We start from the raw sequence: 16,658 nt of genomic DNA on the forward strand, positions 1-16,658 counted from the left end.
AAATGGTTTGAGTTGTACTACCTTACCCCAGTCCTGAAGATATTTTCAGGTGCAAACTTTGTTTGCTCACACTTGGATAAAGGATTAAACTAATTTTATTATAGTCTAACCAAGTGAAAAATAAACTTTCAACATCTTTCTCTAAATCCAGAGCAATTTAATAAAAAAATGGTGGCACACCGTTTGGCAACTCCTATAGGTAGAGATGACCTTGCCAATGCTTCTGCCTGGTATCTCCACTTGGGCCTGGCTTCCACTGAAGAGACCTCAATAAAGGTTTAAACTAATTGAAACCTTCCCTTAATGCATAACATTATACATATCCACAAGGAGATGTGTTTTGCATTATGGGAGATACTGAGATAGGAGGGATGTTAGCTTGGTCCACCTTTGCTACGAGTTGCCCGGTGTTGTACTACCTTACCCCAGTCCTGAAGATATTTTCAGGCACAAACTTTGTTTGCTCACACTTGGATAAAGGATTAAACTAAATTTATTATAGTCTAACCAAGTGAAAAATAAACTTTCAACATGCTTTATATTTAACATATTTAATATTTCAATTAAGCATTCAAGTTCAAAGAAATTTGCTATTTCGTGTTTTTAGTGAACTATAGTCAATTATCCAATTAGAGAACATTTGAGAAAACAAAGATGCAGTTAGATAATTCCATACCAGCTGCTGTATTACAAGCTCAACTAGTTCCCTAAAAGGTAATTCTGGATGATTGTCATGAACATGCTTGATTAGTTTGGCAATTATTTCTGTATCTGTATCTGATTCAAACACATGTCCTCTTTTGATCTGCAAAAAAAAAAATATACATATCTCTCAAATATATATCTTAACAGAACAATTAAATAATAAATTTATTAATTTTTTTTTTTTATAATTTGTAATTGTTAACTTTCTTCATTAGAAATATATAAACTTTTAATAATCGATCTAAAAAAGGTCCAATTTATGACCCTCTTGCATTTAATAACTGCATCCAGTATCTTCTCTGCTCATTCAATGCATATGGGAGTCAATTTTCCTTTTGGCTTTCGTTAAACTTTCTTTATCTGCAAAAGTCTACATGTTGTATGCACACTTTTGTATATTTAACTACCTGTGAAAATCAGTAGCTCACAGAATATCACCTATACGGGTGGACTAAATTGGAATCATGTTCTAGACACTGTTTTCCAGGACAATCCAGGTTTACAATAACACTTGTGATGGTATCACAGGTAATGAAAATGATCTACCACCTAAAGACATACAAAAAATTTCAAAATGGACTCAAATCCAGAGCATATTTGGAGAGTAGAAAGATTATTCACTCAGTCAACAAATAAAGACACTTTCATTTCATCCTCCATTTAATGCATTAAGTTTTCTTTCATATAAACTTAACATAGAGACAGGTATATAAATTTTGGTGCATCCTGTCAATGGGAAGATTCACAATTTTTTGGCACAATATTACTGCAGCAATTCTGTGTGCTTTCATTATTATTATTATTACCTGAAACCTCCAAACACTCATCGAGGGAGGGCACCTAATCTACAATTCTGTCTCCACCACTGAAATCCACGAACAAACCGCAACTACACCAACACCATCTACCGCCCACCAGATGTAACAAACAAAAGTTTGCATGAGTATGTTAACTAAAACCTTTCATTTTCCTCTTTCAGTCTAGACAACCTAAATTCCAAAGTTAAAAACAGTGCTCTAAATCACATAGACAAGATGTTGACCACAAGTTTTCATGATGGACTGTGAAGTAGTTTCAAGTGAAATACTAATAGCAAAATAAGACATAAAAATAATAGTCTTAGCTGTACATGTAGAAAGAATACAAGAACTGCCACATAATTAGTACATACGTGGTAGTACAACGTTTTAGTATTTTCATATCCTTGTACCAAATTTGTCAACTAATCTAATCTTTTTTCATTTCATTACTTATAGAATACTTACCACAATTAAAAGTAAAAGATGAAATTGGGGAAGGAAAAACTCATTAATGAGAGAGTAAAGGATAACCATGCATTTAATTAATATAACTGGATTTTATATTCTAAATGCCAGTAAAAATACATACCACAATATATATATATATATATATATACACACACATCCCAGATAGCCATGCTGCAGTTATTCAATATTGGCGTTCACGTGAACTTGCACGCACAATTGCAACAAACAATGGCATGCCAGTTGGAACAACTTGAAAAATACAACGTTTTTATGTATCGATTATGTGAGGCAATTTGTACCTGTAATTTCCAGTTTGTTTAAATAATTCAATGTTTATTAGTATTCCTTTCCTTTATAAATACCTGAAGAAGGCTGCTATATGCCGAAACTAGTAGTATTTATCATTAAAATCTTTATATGTTATCTCGGTCTTGGAGTCATTAAATCTATTTTTTTCAAATATACACATACACACAGTCATACCCCGACTTACGCGGTTTCTTATATGTACATATTCCCGTCCCGCTTCACCACTAGCCGTATCTTTCAGGAACCGGCCGCATTCGCCAGTGTCACACATGCTGTGAACAAGCACTGATGTGTTTTGTGCGGTCACCATTCATACACAATTTTTATAATCTACAAACCTTGCAATTGTTTAATGTTATGTTCTTGATAAAAATTTTATCACATAAAAAATAATAATGTCATCCAAAAGAAGCAAGTCTGATTCTTCTACAGCTAGCAAGAAAAGAAAAACATTGACTTTGGAATGACTGTGGAAGAATGATATTGTGGGATAAAAATGGGAATAGAGTGACTGATGCAGAGGACATAGTGGAATTGTTCAATGAACACTTTATTGGAGTATTTCATCCTAGAGGAGTCAGTTTTAATGCTAGAGGGATAGGACTGGTTCGAGGTCTGGAGGAGAGTGTGTTTCAGATACTGAGTACTCTGGATGTCACTAGAGCTGTGGGATTGGATGGTATTTCACCACGAGTTTTGAGAGAATGTGCTAGGGAATTGACAGTGCCTTTAACGTGGCTTTTCAATGAAAGTCTGGCTTTGGCAAAGGTGCCCAGGGAATGGAAGGAAGGTAAGATAGTGCCATTGCATAAGAGTGGTAACACACTGGAAGTGTCTAATTATAGGCCGGTCTGTGTGTCATCAGTAGTTGTTAAGATCTTGGAGAAAGTAGTGAGGGACCGTATACAGCATTGGGCAGATGAGGGTAATGTTATCTGTGAGAATCAACATGGATTTGTGAAAGGACGCTCTTGTTTTAGCAATATGCTAGCCTTTTATAATAAAGTTTCAAGAACATTAGATGAGGGAAAGGCATATACTGCAATTTTCTTAGACTTGGCGAAGGCATTTGACAGGGTGCCACATGATAAGCTGATATTTAAGTTGCAGTACATGGGTCTGGATGTCAGATTGGTCAACTGGATTCAGGATTGGCTGTCTGATAGGTATCAGAGAATTGTGTATGGTGGAGCAGTTTCAAGGAGGCAGAGGGTTACAAGTGGGGTCCCACAGGGCTCAGTACTAGGACCTATATTGTTTAACCTTTATATCAATGACATAGCCAGTGGATTGCAGGGGGATATTCAGTTGTTTGCGGATGATGCGAAGCTGGGAAGGATTATTAGTAATAGTGCAGATGTGGTAGCCCTGCAAGAGGATTTAAATAAGCTAGATAGATGGGCAAATGAATGGGGGTGTCAGTTTAATGCAACAAAATGTAAGGTCTTGAGGTTTGGGAAACATTGATGGGATGCTGCATACTCTATGGGAGGAGTTATACTGGAGGAAGTAGGGGAGACAAGAGATCTGGGGTTGATGATTGATAGAAACCTGAAGTTTAGGGGACATATTGCAAAGGTGGCAAAGGTAACACAAAGGATTGCTGCTATTATGAGAAGGACACTGACCTGCAGAGATAAGAGGGTTATCATTCCGTTGTATAAGTCTCTGATCAGACCACACTTGGACTATTGTTCTCAGATTTGGTCCCCAGAATTTGAAGGGGATAAATTAACTGTGGAAAGGATACAAAGACGGATGACAAAGATGGTTTCAGGACTGTACAAGGATAGTTATGAGGATCGGCTGAGAGAATGTGGACTGCAGAGTTTGGTGGATAGAAGGAGAGGTGATATGATTGAGACTTTTAAACTGTTGAGAGGTGGTTACAGGGTTGACACTGGGGAATTCTTTCGCTTGGTTGAACAGCGGGAAGGAGTGATGACAAGAGGCCATCCCTGGAAGTTACGAAAGGAAACTGTGAGCAAGAGGGCAAGGAGTGGTTTCTTTGTGTGGAGGGTGGTTGAGCCGTGGAATGCATTGCCTGATGGAGTGGTGGGAGCGAGAACGGTCAGTGAGTTTAAAGAGTGGTATGATAGACTTTGTGTTTCTCAGGGGGGGGACCTCCCCTCGATGAGTTTTGACAGACTTTATGTATTAGGAAGGACCTCCCTCGATGAGTCTTTTGACTCCTTGGAGGCCTGAATAATAATAATAATATTAATAATAATTATTAAGGATTTTGAAGGAGGAATGAAAATTTGTGAGCTAGCAAAGAAGTTGGTTCTACAGGAATCCTCAGTAAGAACAATCATAAAAGAAAGGTTCACAGATTTTGGAGGACATAGATTCTAACAAGGAACGAATTGTAGCCACAAGGCAAGGAATAAAAAAATCATTAGCTTGCTATGAAGAAATTTTGCATGACAAGAAAAAGACATTATGCTGTCAGATGAATCTATTAGATTTTATGAACCCACCAACATCGAAATAACTTTCTTTTTTTTTTTTTATGTAAGAAAAACTACAATTATGATTATATTTCTTAAAAAATATAGGTGTTTTTGTAAACCTTTGGTCTCAATTGTACTGTATATACACACACACACACACCTGGTGATTATAAAATAATGTCAGGTGTTCAGAGCCCTCTAGCAAAAGTTGCCAACGGGAGAAATTTTGGCACTGCCAAATTAATTTTAGTAGGTGTGACTAATGAATGACTAAATGGCAAATGAGAGACAGCACACATCAATTTCATGACGTTTATTGTTAATTACAAATGAGGTTCAATATGACCACCATTCTGATGTTCCAGGAACTGCATACGGTGCACAACATTTTCCACAGTGGCTCGCAACATATCGGAATTGATTTGTCTCACGTGTAACGTTATTCGATCTTTCAAAGTTGGAATATCAGGTACATGTCCTTGATACACAATGCTTTTAAGAAATCTCCACAGCCAAAAGTCACAAGGATTGAGATCAGGCAATCTCAGTGGCCATGGCATGGGAAATGCACGATTAATGATTCTTCTGTCAAAGAAATGTTGTCACAAAACATGTTGTACCTGAAGTCCAATGTGGGGTAGTGCACCATCCTGCATGAAGATGGTCGAATCGAGACATCCTCTTTGCTGCAGTTGTGGAACCACAAAGTTCTGTAGCATATTGGCATACCTGTTAGCATTGACGGAACAGGTCACTGGTCCATTTTGGCGATTTTCCTCATAAAAATATGGACCAATGATAAAAGATGCCATAAATCTGCACCATACTGTGACTTTGGGCAAGTGGATAGGCATCTGCAGACACACATGTGGATTAGTTGCAGCCCAAATGTGACAGTTGCGCGTGTTAATATCGCCGTTCAAATAAAAATGTGCTTCGTCACTCCATAAAATCTGCCACGCCCATGCATGCTAAGAATCTCAAAGATAAGTCAATTCGTATGGTCGCATCACCACGGTGCAATTCTTGAACATGGCCGATTTTATAGGGGTAAAACTTCAATATCTGATGTAGGATTTTCCACACATTGTGTATGCGATATCCATTTGCCAGGATATTGCTCGTGCACTGCTGGTACACTGCACATTCGTCATCTCCTGTTCCACAATAGCAGTTGCAACTTGTTCAACTTGTTGGTGATTGATTGGTTTGCGTCCACTGCCTACCTGAACTGCTCGAGTTCCAGTAGTTTCAAATCGCCGCATCAGTTTTCTTAAGTTTGTTACGCTAATCGGTCCTTTTTGCAAATTTCATACGCCAAAAATCACGAAGACAAGCACTGACATTATTGTTCCGCTGATAATAGAGTTTGACTAACAAAGCATGCTCACGTAAGGTAAGAGGCATTGAAAAGCAGTTCGTCTATGAATGATAAGAAATCTCACAGGCTTTCCTTTTATTGCATGATTGTTCACAAGAAATGCGATAATGCAAATTAATACATTTTACTCAGTAAACAGCGCCAAAATTTCCCCTGTTGGCGACTTTTGGTACTTTTTTCATTAAATCGAATCCCCATGTTCCATTGTGTATGTCTACCAAATATTGTTGTATTTCCTACAATACATTACTAGCTAGAGGCTCTGAACACTTGACGTTATTTTATAATCACCTGGTATATATAGACAGATACTGTCAAGTCATAATATTGAATGAAAGCATTCTGGTTGTTTTGGACAACAAACAAGTATATAATTGTTATATTTTATAATTTAACTTTGAAACTGATCAGCACTAGCACAACTCTAGACAGAAATGTTTTTAACAACTATATAACAACATCCATTGCAACTTGAGTGCAAGAAGAAATATGCAAAAAAAAAAAAAAAAAAAAAAAAAAAAAAAAAAAAAAAAAAAAAATTATATATATATATATATATAGGTGAATATTTATGTAGCATGTAAAGCTGCCATTTAGAACAACTAGTTATTTAGTGTTATCATGAGCCATTTACACTCTGTTCAATTAATTTATACTCATGAGAAAGAATACAGTATATACTTCAAGATATATTTCTTTGTCAGGGAGAGTTTAGAGAAACCTTTCCAGAGCATGTGATCAGATCTGGCATCAAACTGATCACTTAAAAATTAACATAGTTCAGTCCATCTTCTGCTCAGTAAACTCTCCCTGTTAATATCTTCTATTTATGTATATATAGAAGAAAAAGGGTAAGTGATAGAATAGAAATCTTCTATTGGAAGACAAGTTCAAGCAGAAAAAACCATCTGCCATGATGCTGTCCAGAGGAGAGTAGTTTGGCTAATCAATTACTATTCTCCTAATAACTCACTTCAACTGCAGTCTCAGATGGTCTGTTTCAGCTGCATGTTCTGTATGGTCTATTTCAGCCTTCTACAAGTACTGGCATCCGATCTCTTTCTCTTGACTTTCCATTTCAAGGAGAGGCCCTGTAATAGGATGGAGAAGATTGACACTTGCCGGCCTAATTGGTCGAGTAGTTAACATATCTGCTCTGCAGCCAAAAGGCCGGGGGTTTGAATCCCGCCATGTGCATGGATGTTTGTGATTGTCTGTGAAAATACTAGTGGTGGTGGTAGATGGCGTTGATCTAGATGATGAAGGTAGTTGAGTTTGGTGAAGACAGTTGTAGAGTAGGTGCCCTCCCTCGATGAGTCTTTGGACTCCCTAAAGGTGTTATGTAATAATAATAATAATTTTTTTAAAACGTTGGCAATCATTTACAGTCAAACTGAAAACCAACCAACATTCTTTTCCTCATTCATTTCACCTCCTCTATTCAATGAAATAGTCTTTCTCATGAAGTGTCTCCTCAGCTTTTCACACATCACAAAAAATATCAATAAGTTCTTTCTCCCTTAAGCCTTGCCTATAAACAACACCAATACAGCATGTTCAGCAACTTCTCTGTGTGAGATATACATACATACACATATATTATAACTTTTCAATATCATTAAAAAAAAAGCTTATTTCCCCCAAAATCACAATGAGGTTCATTGATATCTTTAAGGATAAAAATGAAAACTGTTTGGGAAAAATAATAACAACAACACGCATCACACTTCCTTTCAATATACAACTGAAATCATGTTCCAAAAGAAGTTATGTATGCAGTGGGAAAGATTTAGCAATAATAAATAAGTGTCATTTTACCTAGTAACAATAACAAATATTCTTCTGACTAGAATATTACAATTTTGAAAAAGTGCTTTCATGACCTGTTCCAAATCAGCATTTATTCTTCTTTGCCAATGTTAAGATGAGTAATTATAACACAATAAGAAACATTCATATGAAAAACTAAAATAGATAAATATTTTGGTTTAAGCTTCTAACACCATCAATGTGAACAAATGGATAACCAAAAATTCAAAAATAACAATGTATGTGTATGGAAACTGTAGTATCTTTCTTTGTGCAGTTGTGAGAGCACAAGATGAAACTACTGTACTTTTATGATCCTGTATGCACTGCTGGGAAAGAAGTCAATGGACACCCTCATGGACAAGGTGCATCGTGCCATGTAATAAGTCACGTGTTTGTAGCTGATATAAATTGAAGGAATATTATGCTCCCAAGTCATTGCAACTGTGTCTGGATGAAATAACTGTGAGAAGGGAACTGATGGAGTATGAAAGAGGTTTGCGATAGGGTGCCATGTTGCAGGCCTATCTGTTTGGCAATTTGTTAACAAACTGGGCCATCCCAGATCAACAATCACTGATACCATACTGAGATGGAAGCACAGGAAGTCAACTGCAAGTGCTACCTGCAGTGGACAACCCACCACACTCACTGAATATGATCACAGGGTGCTAAAGAGGATAATATGTAAAAACCACCATTCGTCATCTGATATGTTGAATCAGAACTCCGGACATCAACTGAAACATGAACCTGCAGAAAAGCATTCAGAACAAAGGCTCACAACATGCATTACCCAAACTAACATGCATCGTCATCTTCAGTTCAAAGAGCACATACAATGGGATGTGGAAGCTTGGGGAGCTGTGTTATGGAGTGACAAATCACAACAAATCACACTACACTACTGAGCAGATGGATGGTGTGACAGATCCCCACTGAACATCTCTTACTTGAGTGCGTAATCCCAACTATGAAATTCTGAGGTAGCAGTGTGATGGTATGGTCCTGTTTTTCCTGGTTTGGCCTTGGACCTCTGTGGTACCATGAACACTGAACTTCAAGAGGTATTTGAACATTCTGGACAATGCAATGCTTCCTACTTTGTGGCATTTCTATGGATCTGACCACTGTCTCTTTCAGCAAGGCAATGCATAATCATAATCTGACAATCATAAAGCTGCTGCAGTATTGCGTGGTTTATGTACATGAACATCACCACAATTTACTGCCCTGCACAGATCCTTGATGCCAACCCTACTGAACATCTGTACGATGAACTGGAGTGGCAGTTCAAGTCAAGGGACATTGGGCCCACAACCTCATTACATGCCAACAGGAAGAATAGTACAAAATTTTCACTAATCACTATCATATGCTTGTGGAAAGTATGTCCATTAGGATTGCTACAGTTATCGCAACAAAAGGTCCTACATCTTATTAAGGTGGGGGGGAAGCACAGCTGGTTGGCCTCATAATATGGTGTTCATTGACTTCTTTCCAAACAGATTATGTGGTATGTATACACAAAACATATCTATCAGGCAGTCAATTCAATTCACTAATGTGACATCTAAACCCATGTATAGCTTAAACACTAGCTTATCATGTGGCATCCTCTGATGTCTTTGTAAGATCCAAAAGAAAAATGGAAGTACATGTCTTTCCCTCATCAACTGCTCTTGTTACTTTATTATAATGGCAATCAGATTACTAAAACATGGGCATCCCTTAACATGTCCCTGCTGATTCTGACAGATATTACCCTCAACTTCATAATGCTATATATGCTCTCTTACTAATTTCTCCAACATCTTAACAATTACTGAAGAATTACAAATATATTTTGACATTTCCACTCTATTACCACCCTTATGCAATGGCATGATCTTATTCTCCTTCCACCTCTTGGGCACCTTTATTTGTTGGCAGACTCAGTTTTTCAATGCAAGTCAACAACAGTTCTTTAGCACATTCCCTCAATACCTGTGGCCAAATTTATTTGTAAAATTTTCAACACTGTTGGATCTTATGTGTGTCTAATGGCATTAATAAATGCATCAATCCACCTAGAACAGGGAATTTTTTTGTCATCGGCCATTAAACATATTCATGTTATCAGCCATGAATAGACCTTAACCAAAATAGTCATGGTCAGGTAAACAGGATGGAAGAGAAAAGGTTAGCAAAACCATGACTATTTTGGTTAAGATCTATTCACAAATTTTGAATGCTGATAATGTCAAGTTCATTTCTAATATTTTCATTTTTAATTATTCTGCTATTGATATGATCTGCTTCTTCCAATAATATCTCCAAACTCTTATATTTATTATCTAGTGTGACCGTTAACTGTTTTATGCCTAACAACAACACAAAACCCATAATTTAAACTGGTTTGGCCATTGTCTAGTCTACTACTACTATAGTGTTTTGGCTGATTTCTTTCATTTCAATTTCTTTATTATATATTTATAAATTGAATTTTCCATATTCACTAAAAATTGTACTACCTAAATAGCAGTTTTTTTTTTTTTTTTTTTTATTCCTGTAGGTTCTCTAGTAAGAAAATAAACTGAACTTCATAATTTGTTCTTAATGATGATGATGATTTATGTTTTTATATGCTTTAATTTTTAGAAAGTCAACATATTCTGGAAGATATTTACACAAGCAAAATTAAACCATTTTCCAGCCAAACAGTATGGAATCTTAAGAATATCACAGAATCAGGGTTATCTGTTCCAATGATTCTGCTCTTACCTTCTTGCCTAACTTGGCCACACATTTCTGTTCAATGGCTATAACCTCCCCCCCACCACCAAACAGATGAAATACTAAACCCCCCCCCTGATACATACGGCCACAGCAAAACTTATCCCATATATTTAGGGCACATACGAAAGACATCCAAGATTGCATAATGAAAGTTTAACACTGCATTCAAACCAACAAACGTCCGTCCATTCCCCTAAGAACAAACTATTCTTTAGCACATTTAAGAGTGTACTTGTGACCTGGCTTACTATAGACAGGCAGAAAGATCTGTTGACATCTGCCCTGAAAAAGATGAAATACATTCACCACCACCGGCTCAATCATTAAAGGTGTTATGCTAATAAAGTACACAAAACATGCTTTCCTGGTGGAACAATGAAGCAAGTACCTGATGCTGAATTGTGTGAAGCAAATGAGTTCACAATTTGTGAATCTATGGAGTGAATTTGATGGAAAGTTGGAATGGTTTAAAGTTGATGGATTGCACTTGAATGGGTCTGGTGTTGGGCATTTAACAAGACTATTGTTTGCAGAGAAGGCACAGAATCAGGAGGTTAATGTAGCTAACAAAGGATTACAATTAGGCAACACAAGATGGCGACACTTGTCAGTCGCCTCTCTTCAGCAAACAGCATGTATTTTAGTGATGGCCTTGGGCCAGTTATCTCTGATTAGCTACCGATGGAGATTGAACTGTCCCCTCAGTCTTCAAAAGTTAGATAAACCTAAAGCAGTCTTGCCTAGTTCCTATATGAGAATAAAAGGCATTAGCTGATTTTTTTTTTTTGGATGAGTTTATCACACTGAGTCAGTATGCCCGAACATAATTGGTATAACTGAAACTTGGTTGCCTGAGTATACTGTGATGTTGGGAATATACAATTGAAAAAAATGGAAGGATATACAATTTTAAGGAAAGATAAGAAGGTGAAAACAGGAGGTGGGGTATTGTTAATGACTTGACCACAGAGGAGTTATGTCCACAAAGTGGGAAAAATTGATAGTACATTTGCAGATTTTGAATCTGGATGGTGTGAAGTTGAAATTAACAGGATAATATATCTGATAGGATGATGTTATAAGCCAGAGAATATTGAAGATGAAATGTTAAGGTGAATTGGTTGGGCAACTTTACAGTTAATTACATTTAATTTAATTACAAATAATTTAATTATTTGAATGGAAGGAGGAGATAGTCTACAGGAACAAGGAGAGTGAGATTGTTAAAATTTCTAAGGTATAAATATCTTAAGCAGCATGTGACTGAAGCAACTAGAGGCTTTAATGTTTTGGATTGGTGATAACTATACAAAATGTAGTTCTTAATGTGGTTTTGACACTTCCGTCAGTTGGTGAGAGTGATCATGACTTACTTGTTTGGGAAGTGGTGAAATAAGAAAAGGTTACTACTAAAAACAGATATATGTAGATGTATAAGGTGGGTGATTACGAGGAGCTCTGTAGTCAGCTAGAATCAATATGTTGGGTAGATGACGATAGTGCTTGTGTCTGACACAAGCAATGTATAACTGAATACCAAGGTTTAAGCAAGTAAACAGAGTAGGAGTGAAATGGATGAATAGTGAAATCAAGCAAGCTGTGTTGGAAAATGTTGAAAGTTTATTTTTCACTTGGTTAGACTATAATAAAGTTAGTTTAATCCTTTATCCAAGTGTGAGCAAACAAAGTTTGCGCCTGAAAATATCTTCAGGACTGGGGTTAGGTAGTACAACACCGGGAAACTCGTAGCAAAGGTGGACCAAGCTAACATCACTCCTATCTCAATATCTCCCATAATGCAAAACACATCTCCTTGCAGATATGTATAATGTTATGCATTAAGGGAAGGGCCACTACATAGACTAGTTTCGACCTTTATTGAGGTCTCTTAAGTGGGAGCCAGGCACAGAAGTAGACATACCAGGCAGAAGCAAAGGTGAGGTCATCTTTACCTATAGGAGTTGCTAAACGGTGTACCACCTTTTTATTAAAGCCTGGTAAGGTATTAAAGCCTTTTATTTTCTGCCTGGTATCTCCACTTCTGGGCCTGGCTCCCACTGAAGAGACCTCAATAAAGATCGAAACTAGTCTGGGTAGTGGCCCTTCCCTTAATGCATAGCATTATATATATCTGCAAGGAGATGTGTTTTGCATTACGGTAGATATTGAGATAGGAGTGATGTTAGCTTGCTCCACCTTTGCAACGAGTTTCCCGGTGTTGTACTACCTTACCCCAGTCCTGAAGATATTTTTAGGCACAAACTTTGTTTGCTCATACGTGGATAAAGGATTAAACTTAATTTCTTATATGTGTTGGAAAAGAAAATGCTATGGAGAAGATACAAGAGAGTTGGTGGCAATCAGTTCCATGAAGGATATAAAGTGCAGGCTAAGAAGGGACAGTATGAGAGAGGAGACTGGCTAGTCAGGCCAAGGTTAATTCAAGGAAATTCTTTGGTTATATGGCATCAAGAGAAAGAATAATTAGGAGTTGACACTGGTGAATAGTCATGGTAGCAGAGTGACTGTTGCAAAGGATATAGTGTAATTATTGAATGAGCACTTTATCAGGGTATATCATACAAGTATTAGGAGAATTGGAAGTGAAAGAATTAATTATATTAGGTGTTGACTGGCTTAGATGTTAATAAGGCTGTGGGAATGGACGACATATCACCACATATTCTTAAGGAATGTGCACAACAGTTAGCTATGCCCTTGACTTGGTTACTTAATAAAAGTACTGCAGTGAGTAAGCTTCCTAAGGAGTTGAGAGAAGGCAAAACAGTGCTACTCCACAAGCATGGTTCTAAGACAGAAATTTCCAATTATAGACCCGTCTGGTCTGTATAACTGCTGTTATAGTCAAGATATTGGAGAGATTGGTGATGAATAGAATACAAGATTGGGTTTGATGGACAAAGTATTCCTTATGATGGTCAGCATGGATTTGTGAAGGGTAGAACTTGTTTTAATAATTTAAATGCATTTTATGATAATAACGAGTGTGTTAGATAAGGGTGAATCATTACAGTGATATTCTTGGACTTCGTAAAAGCATTTGATAGATTACCACATTGTTGTATGGTATCGATCAAATGTTAGTGTTAATGGTGTACAAGCTGAAAAACAATGGGAACAGATAGTATATTGGTTAGTGATGGATTGGAGATTGACTGTCTGAATGAGTTTGACCATCAAGTAATGTATGACAGAGCAGCATCTCAAAAAAGGAGGATAACCAGTGGCATGCCTTATGGTTCTGTTCTTGGGTTCCTGCAGTTTAACTTTTGTAGACAATATATGTGGACTGACTCAAAATCTTCATTTGTTTGATGATATAATGTTGGAGAGAATTATATGTAGCACAACTAACATTAATTCCCTTCAGGAAGATTTTAATAGGCTTTTGACCTGGACAATGAAGTGAGTCGTGGTTTTAATGTTAGTAAATGCAAGGTGTTATTACATCATTTTGGAGTGAAGAAATATAAGGCTGTGTACTATATTATTGATGGTGCTGTACTGTAGGAAGTGGATGAGATTCGGGAGTTATGGTTGACAGTAGACTGAAGTGTAGAAGGAATATTGCAAGTGATGCAAAGACTGCATGTCATAGTGCTGCTATGATAAGAAGTGCTCTAACATGTAGGGATAAAGAGGTAGTTTTGCAACTGTATAAAGTACTGGTCAGACCACACTTGGACTATTGTGCTCATATTTGGTCACCTAGTTTTTAATGTGATGTGGAAACACTGGAGAGGGTCCAAAGACGAGTGACTAAGGACTATGAAGAGGGTTGAAGAAATGTGGATTGCAGAGTTTGGTGGATATTAAGAAAAGAGAAAATATAACAGAGACATTTAAAGTGGCGAGGGGATTTTAAATGAATTAATCTAGAGGGGATTATAAAAAGAGTAGAAAATGAGAGGGGGGAAGAGCCAAAAACAATCCCTAGAAGTTATGTACGAGTGTTGTGAAAAGGGGCATGAGGATTAGATTTTTTTACATGGAGAACAGTCAATGAATGGAACACATTATCAGAATATGTTGTTGATGCAAGGAGTGTTAAGGATTTAAGATTTGGTATGATCAATATGTTGTCAGTTGAATGAACCTCCCACGATGAATCTGCAGACTCCATGAGGGTGCAATAACAATAATTGTTATGGCAAGTTGTGATTGATAGATGATGCTTTGGCCTGTCTGTCAGTCACAACTTGCCTAGTCTGACTCTTTATATAGGCTTAGATGAAAAAAAACCCAGTAGAATTAATTACAAGTTGGAGACTGCTTTTGATTTCAGCAGCAGTTATTAAATATTCCTGAAACCATAACTAGGATGGCTGCATCGATGTGCTCAAAATCTGGGAGACAGTCATTTTAAGACTGAATTAATATTTGTAGAACTTCTTTATCCAACATTAGATGGCACAAAATTTAGGATTATAGTTCCTTGTGTCATCCATTACAGTTTTAAACCATTCCAACTATTAACTAATTGTTACTCTTTACTTACTGTTATGAATTGTTTGTGCTCAAGATGCTATGTATAAATCAGCAAAATAATTAAATGTTATTTTCTTTGTGTTGTGAATTAAACCATAAAAATAAAAGATGAATGACTTCCAATACCTAAGCTTTGACATGTATGATTGTATCATGTATTTAAAAAGTAATAATTCAATTCCCATTTCATTGCAGTTTTATTTAGGAAACAGTTCAAATCAGAGAAAAACATGATACCAAAAGGGATTTTGTCTAAAAAATGGATTTCAGATACCCAAAAAAGTTATCAAAAATCTGTTATATAGATTTAACGTATAAAATCATTTTCAAAATGCCATTATAAATATATATTGGTCTATATTTCTTGAATCAAATATACAGTATTGATATACTTACAAGAAACTGCTTGATGTCTTTGTAATTTGTAATAATGCCATTATGAACAACAACAAATTCTACATAGAGGAGCAAAATATAAAAATTTTATAATAAATAAAATGATTGCATAACATGACAAGTTTCATAACACTAGTCTTATTATAGTGATACTATTCGTTATCACAACTGAACCAAAGCTTTTTAATTTATGTATTATTATTTAGTCATAATTTTGTAACTCTGAATTATTTCTACAAATTATAAGAGATCGTTATTATAATTATGACTATTATAGCCTGTTTTTGTTTAGAAGAGTCCCTTATTTTAAATACATTGGCTATAATTACTCAAAAAAGGGTATATATATTTTGGGGCATTATGGGTGAGTATAGAAGGCAATTATAGTAGAATAAAAGAGGTGGAAAAATTTTGTACATACCTTGTTTTGATACTCTGATGTCTTTCAATTCCATGATCCTGCTGAAGGTTGTTTATAATGAGGGGGAAAGGGAGTGTGTGGGGGGGTGTTATGTGGGAAAAATAAATTTAGAAACCTGGGTTTAGAATTAATAATATATACATATATATTATTGTATTTAAGGGGGCTTTTTTTTTTGTAGGGGGAGAGAGAAGGGGAAGGGTTTACTTATGGGGAAACTGGGACAGGGGAGAACGTTAACAAGTGTGTCACTCATTCCGAAAATGTTCCGATGATGGTCAGGCGACCGAAATGGTCCTCACCCCGTTAACGTTATCCCTGCCCCAGTTTCCCCATAAGTAAACCCTTCCCCTTCTCCCCCCCAAAAAAGCACCCTTAAACACAATATTATATATATATATATATATATATATATATATTATTGAAATTAGGATTTACTTGGGATGTATACATTTATAAAGTTAATTTAACTGACTAGAACCCGAGAAAGTATAACAAAAACCTTTAATAAATCACGACTAGTTTCATCAGTGCTCCGACTTCTTCAGGTGAGAAAGAAAAACAAGACTTATAAAAAAAACAAGGTAAAAAACATGGACTTTCCAGCTTAATCCAGTACTGGCGCTCTA

At 36.3% G+C, this 16,658-nt stretch overlaps 1 protein-coding gene across 1 annotated transcript in view; it reads right to left on the reverse strand.

Moving 5' to 3' along the window:
- The window catches only part of LOC150095883 (glutamine--fructose-6-phosphate aminotransferase [isomerizing] 2-like), a 240,259-nt gene that overhangs the window by 164,401 nt on the left and 59,200 nt on the right, over window positions 1–16,658 (reverse strand). Inside the window, exons 5-6 of the mRNA XM_090409642.1 lie at window positions 15,609–15,667; window positions 677–805 (exon numbers count right to left, since the gene is read on the reverse strand). Coding sequence (XP_090265768.1) covers window positions 677–805; window positions 15,609–15,667 — 188 coding nt within the window. The remainder of the gene's footprint in view (window positions 1–676; window positions 806–15,608; window positions 15,668–16,658) is intronic.

This window comes from Typopeltis vanoorti, chromosome 19 (genome assembly GCF_054136105.1).
Source record: "Typopeltis vanoorti isolate ZY-2024b chromosome 19, IOZ_Tvanoo_1.0, whole genome shotgun sequence".
Classification (NCBI taxonomy): Eukaryota; Metazoa; Arthropoda; class Arachnida; order Uropygi; family Thelyphonidae; genus Typopeltis; species Typopeltis vanoorti.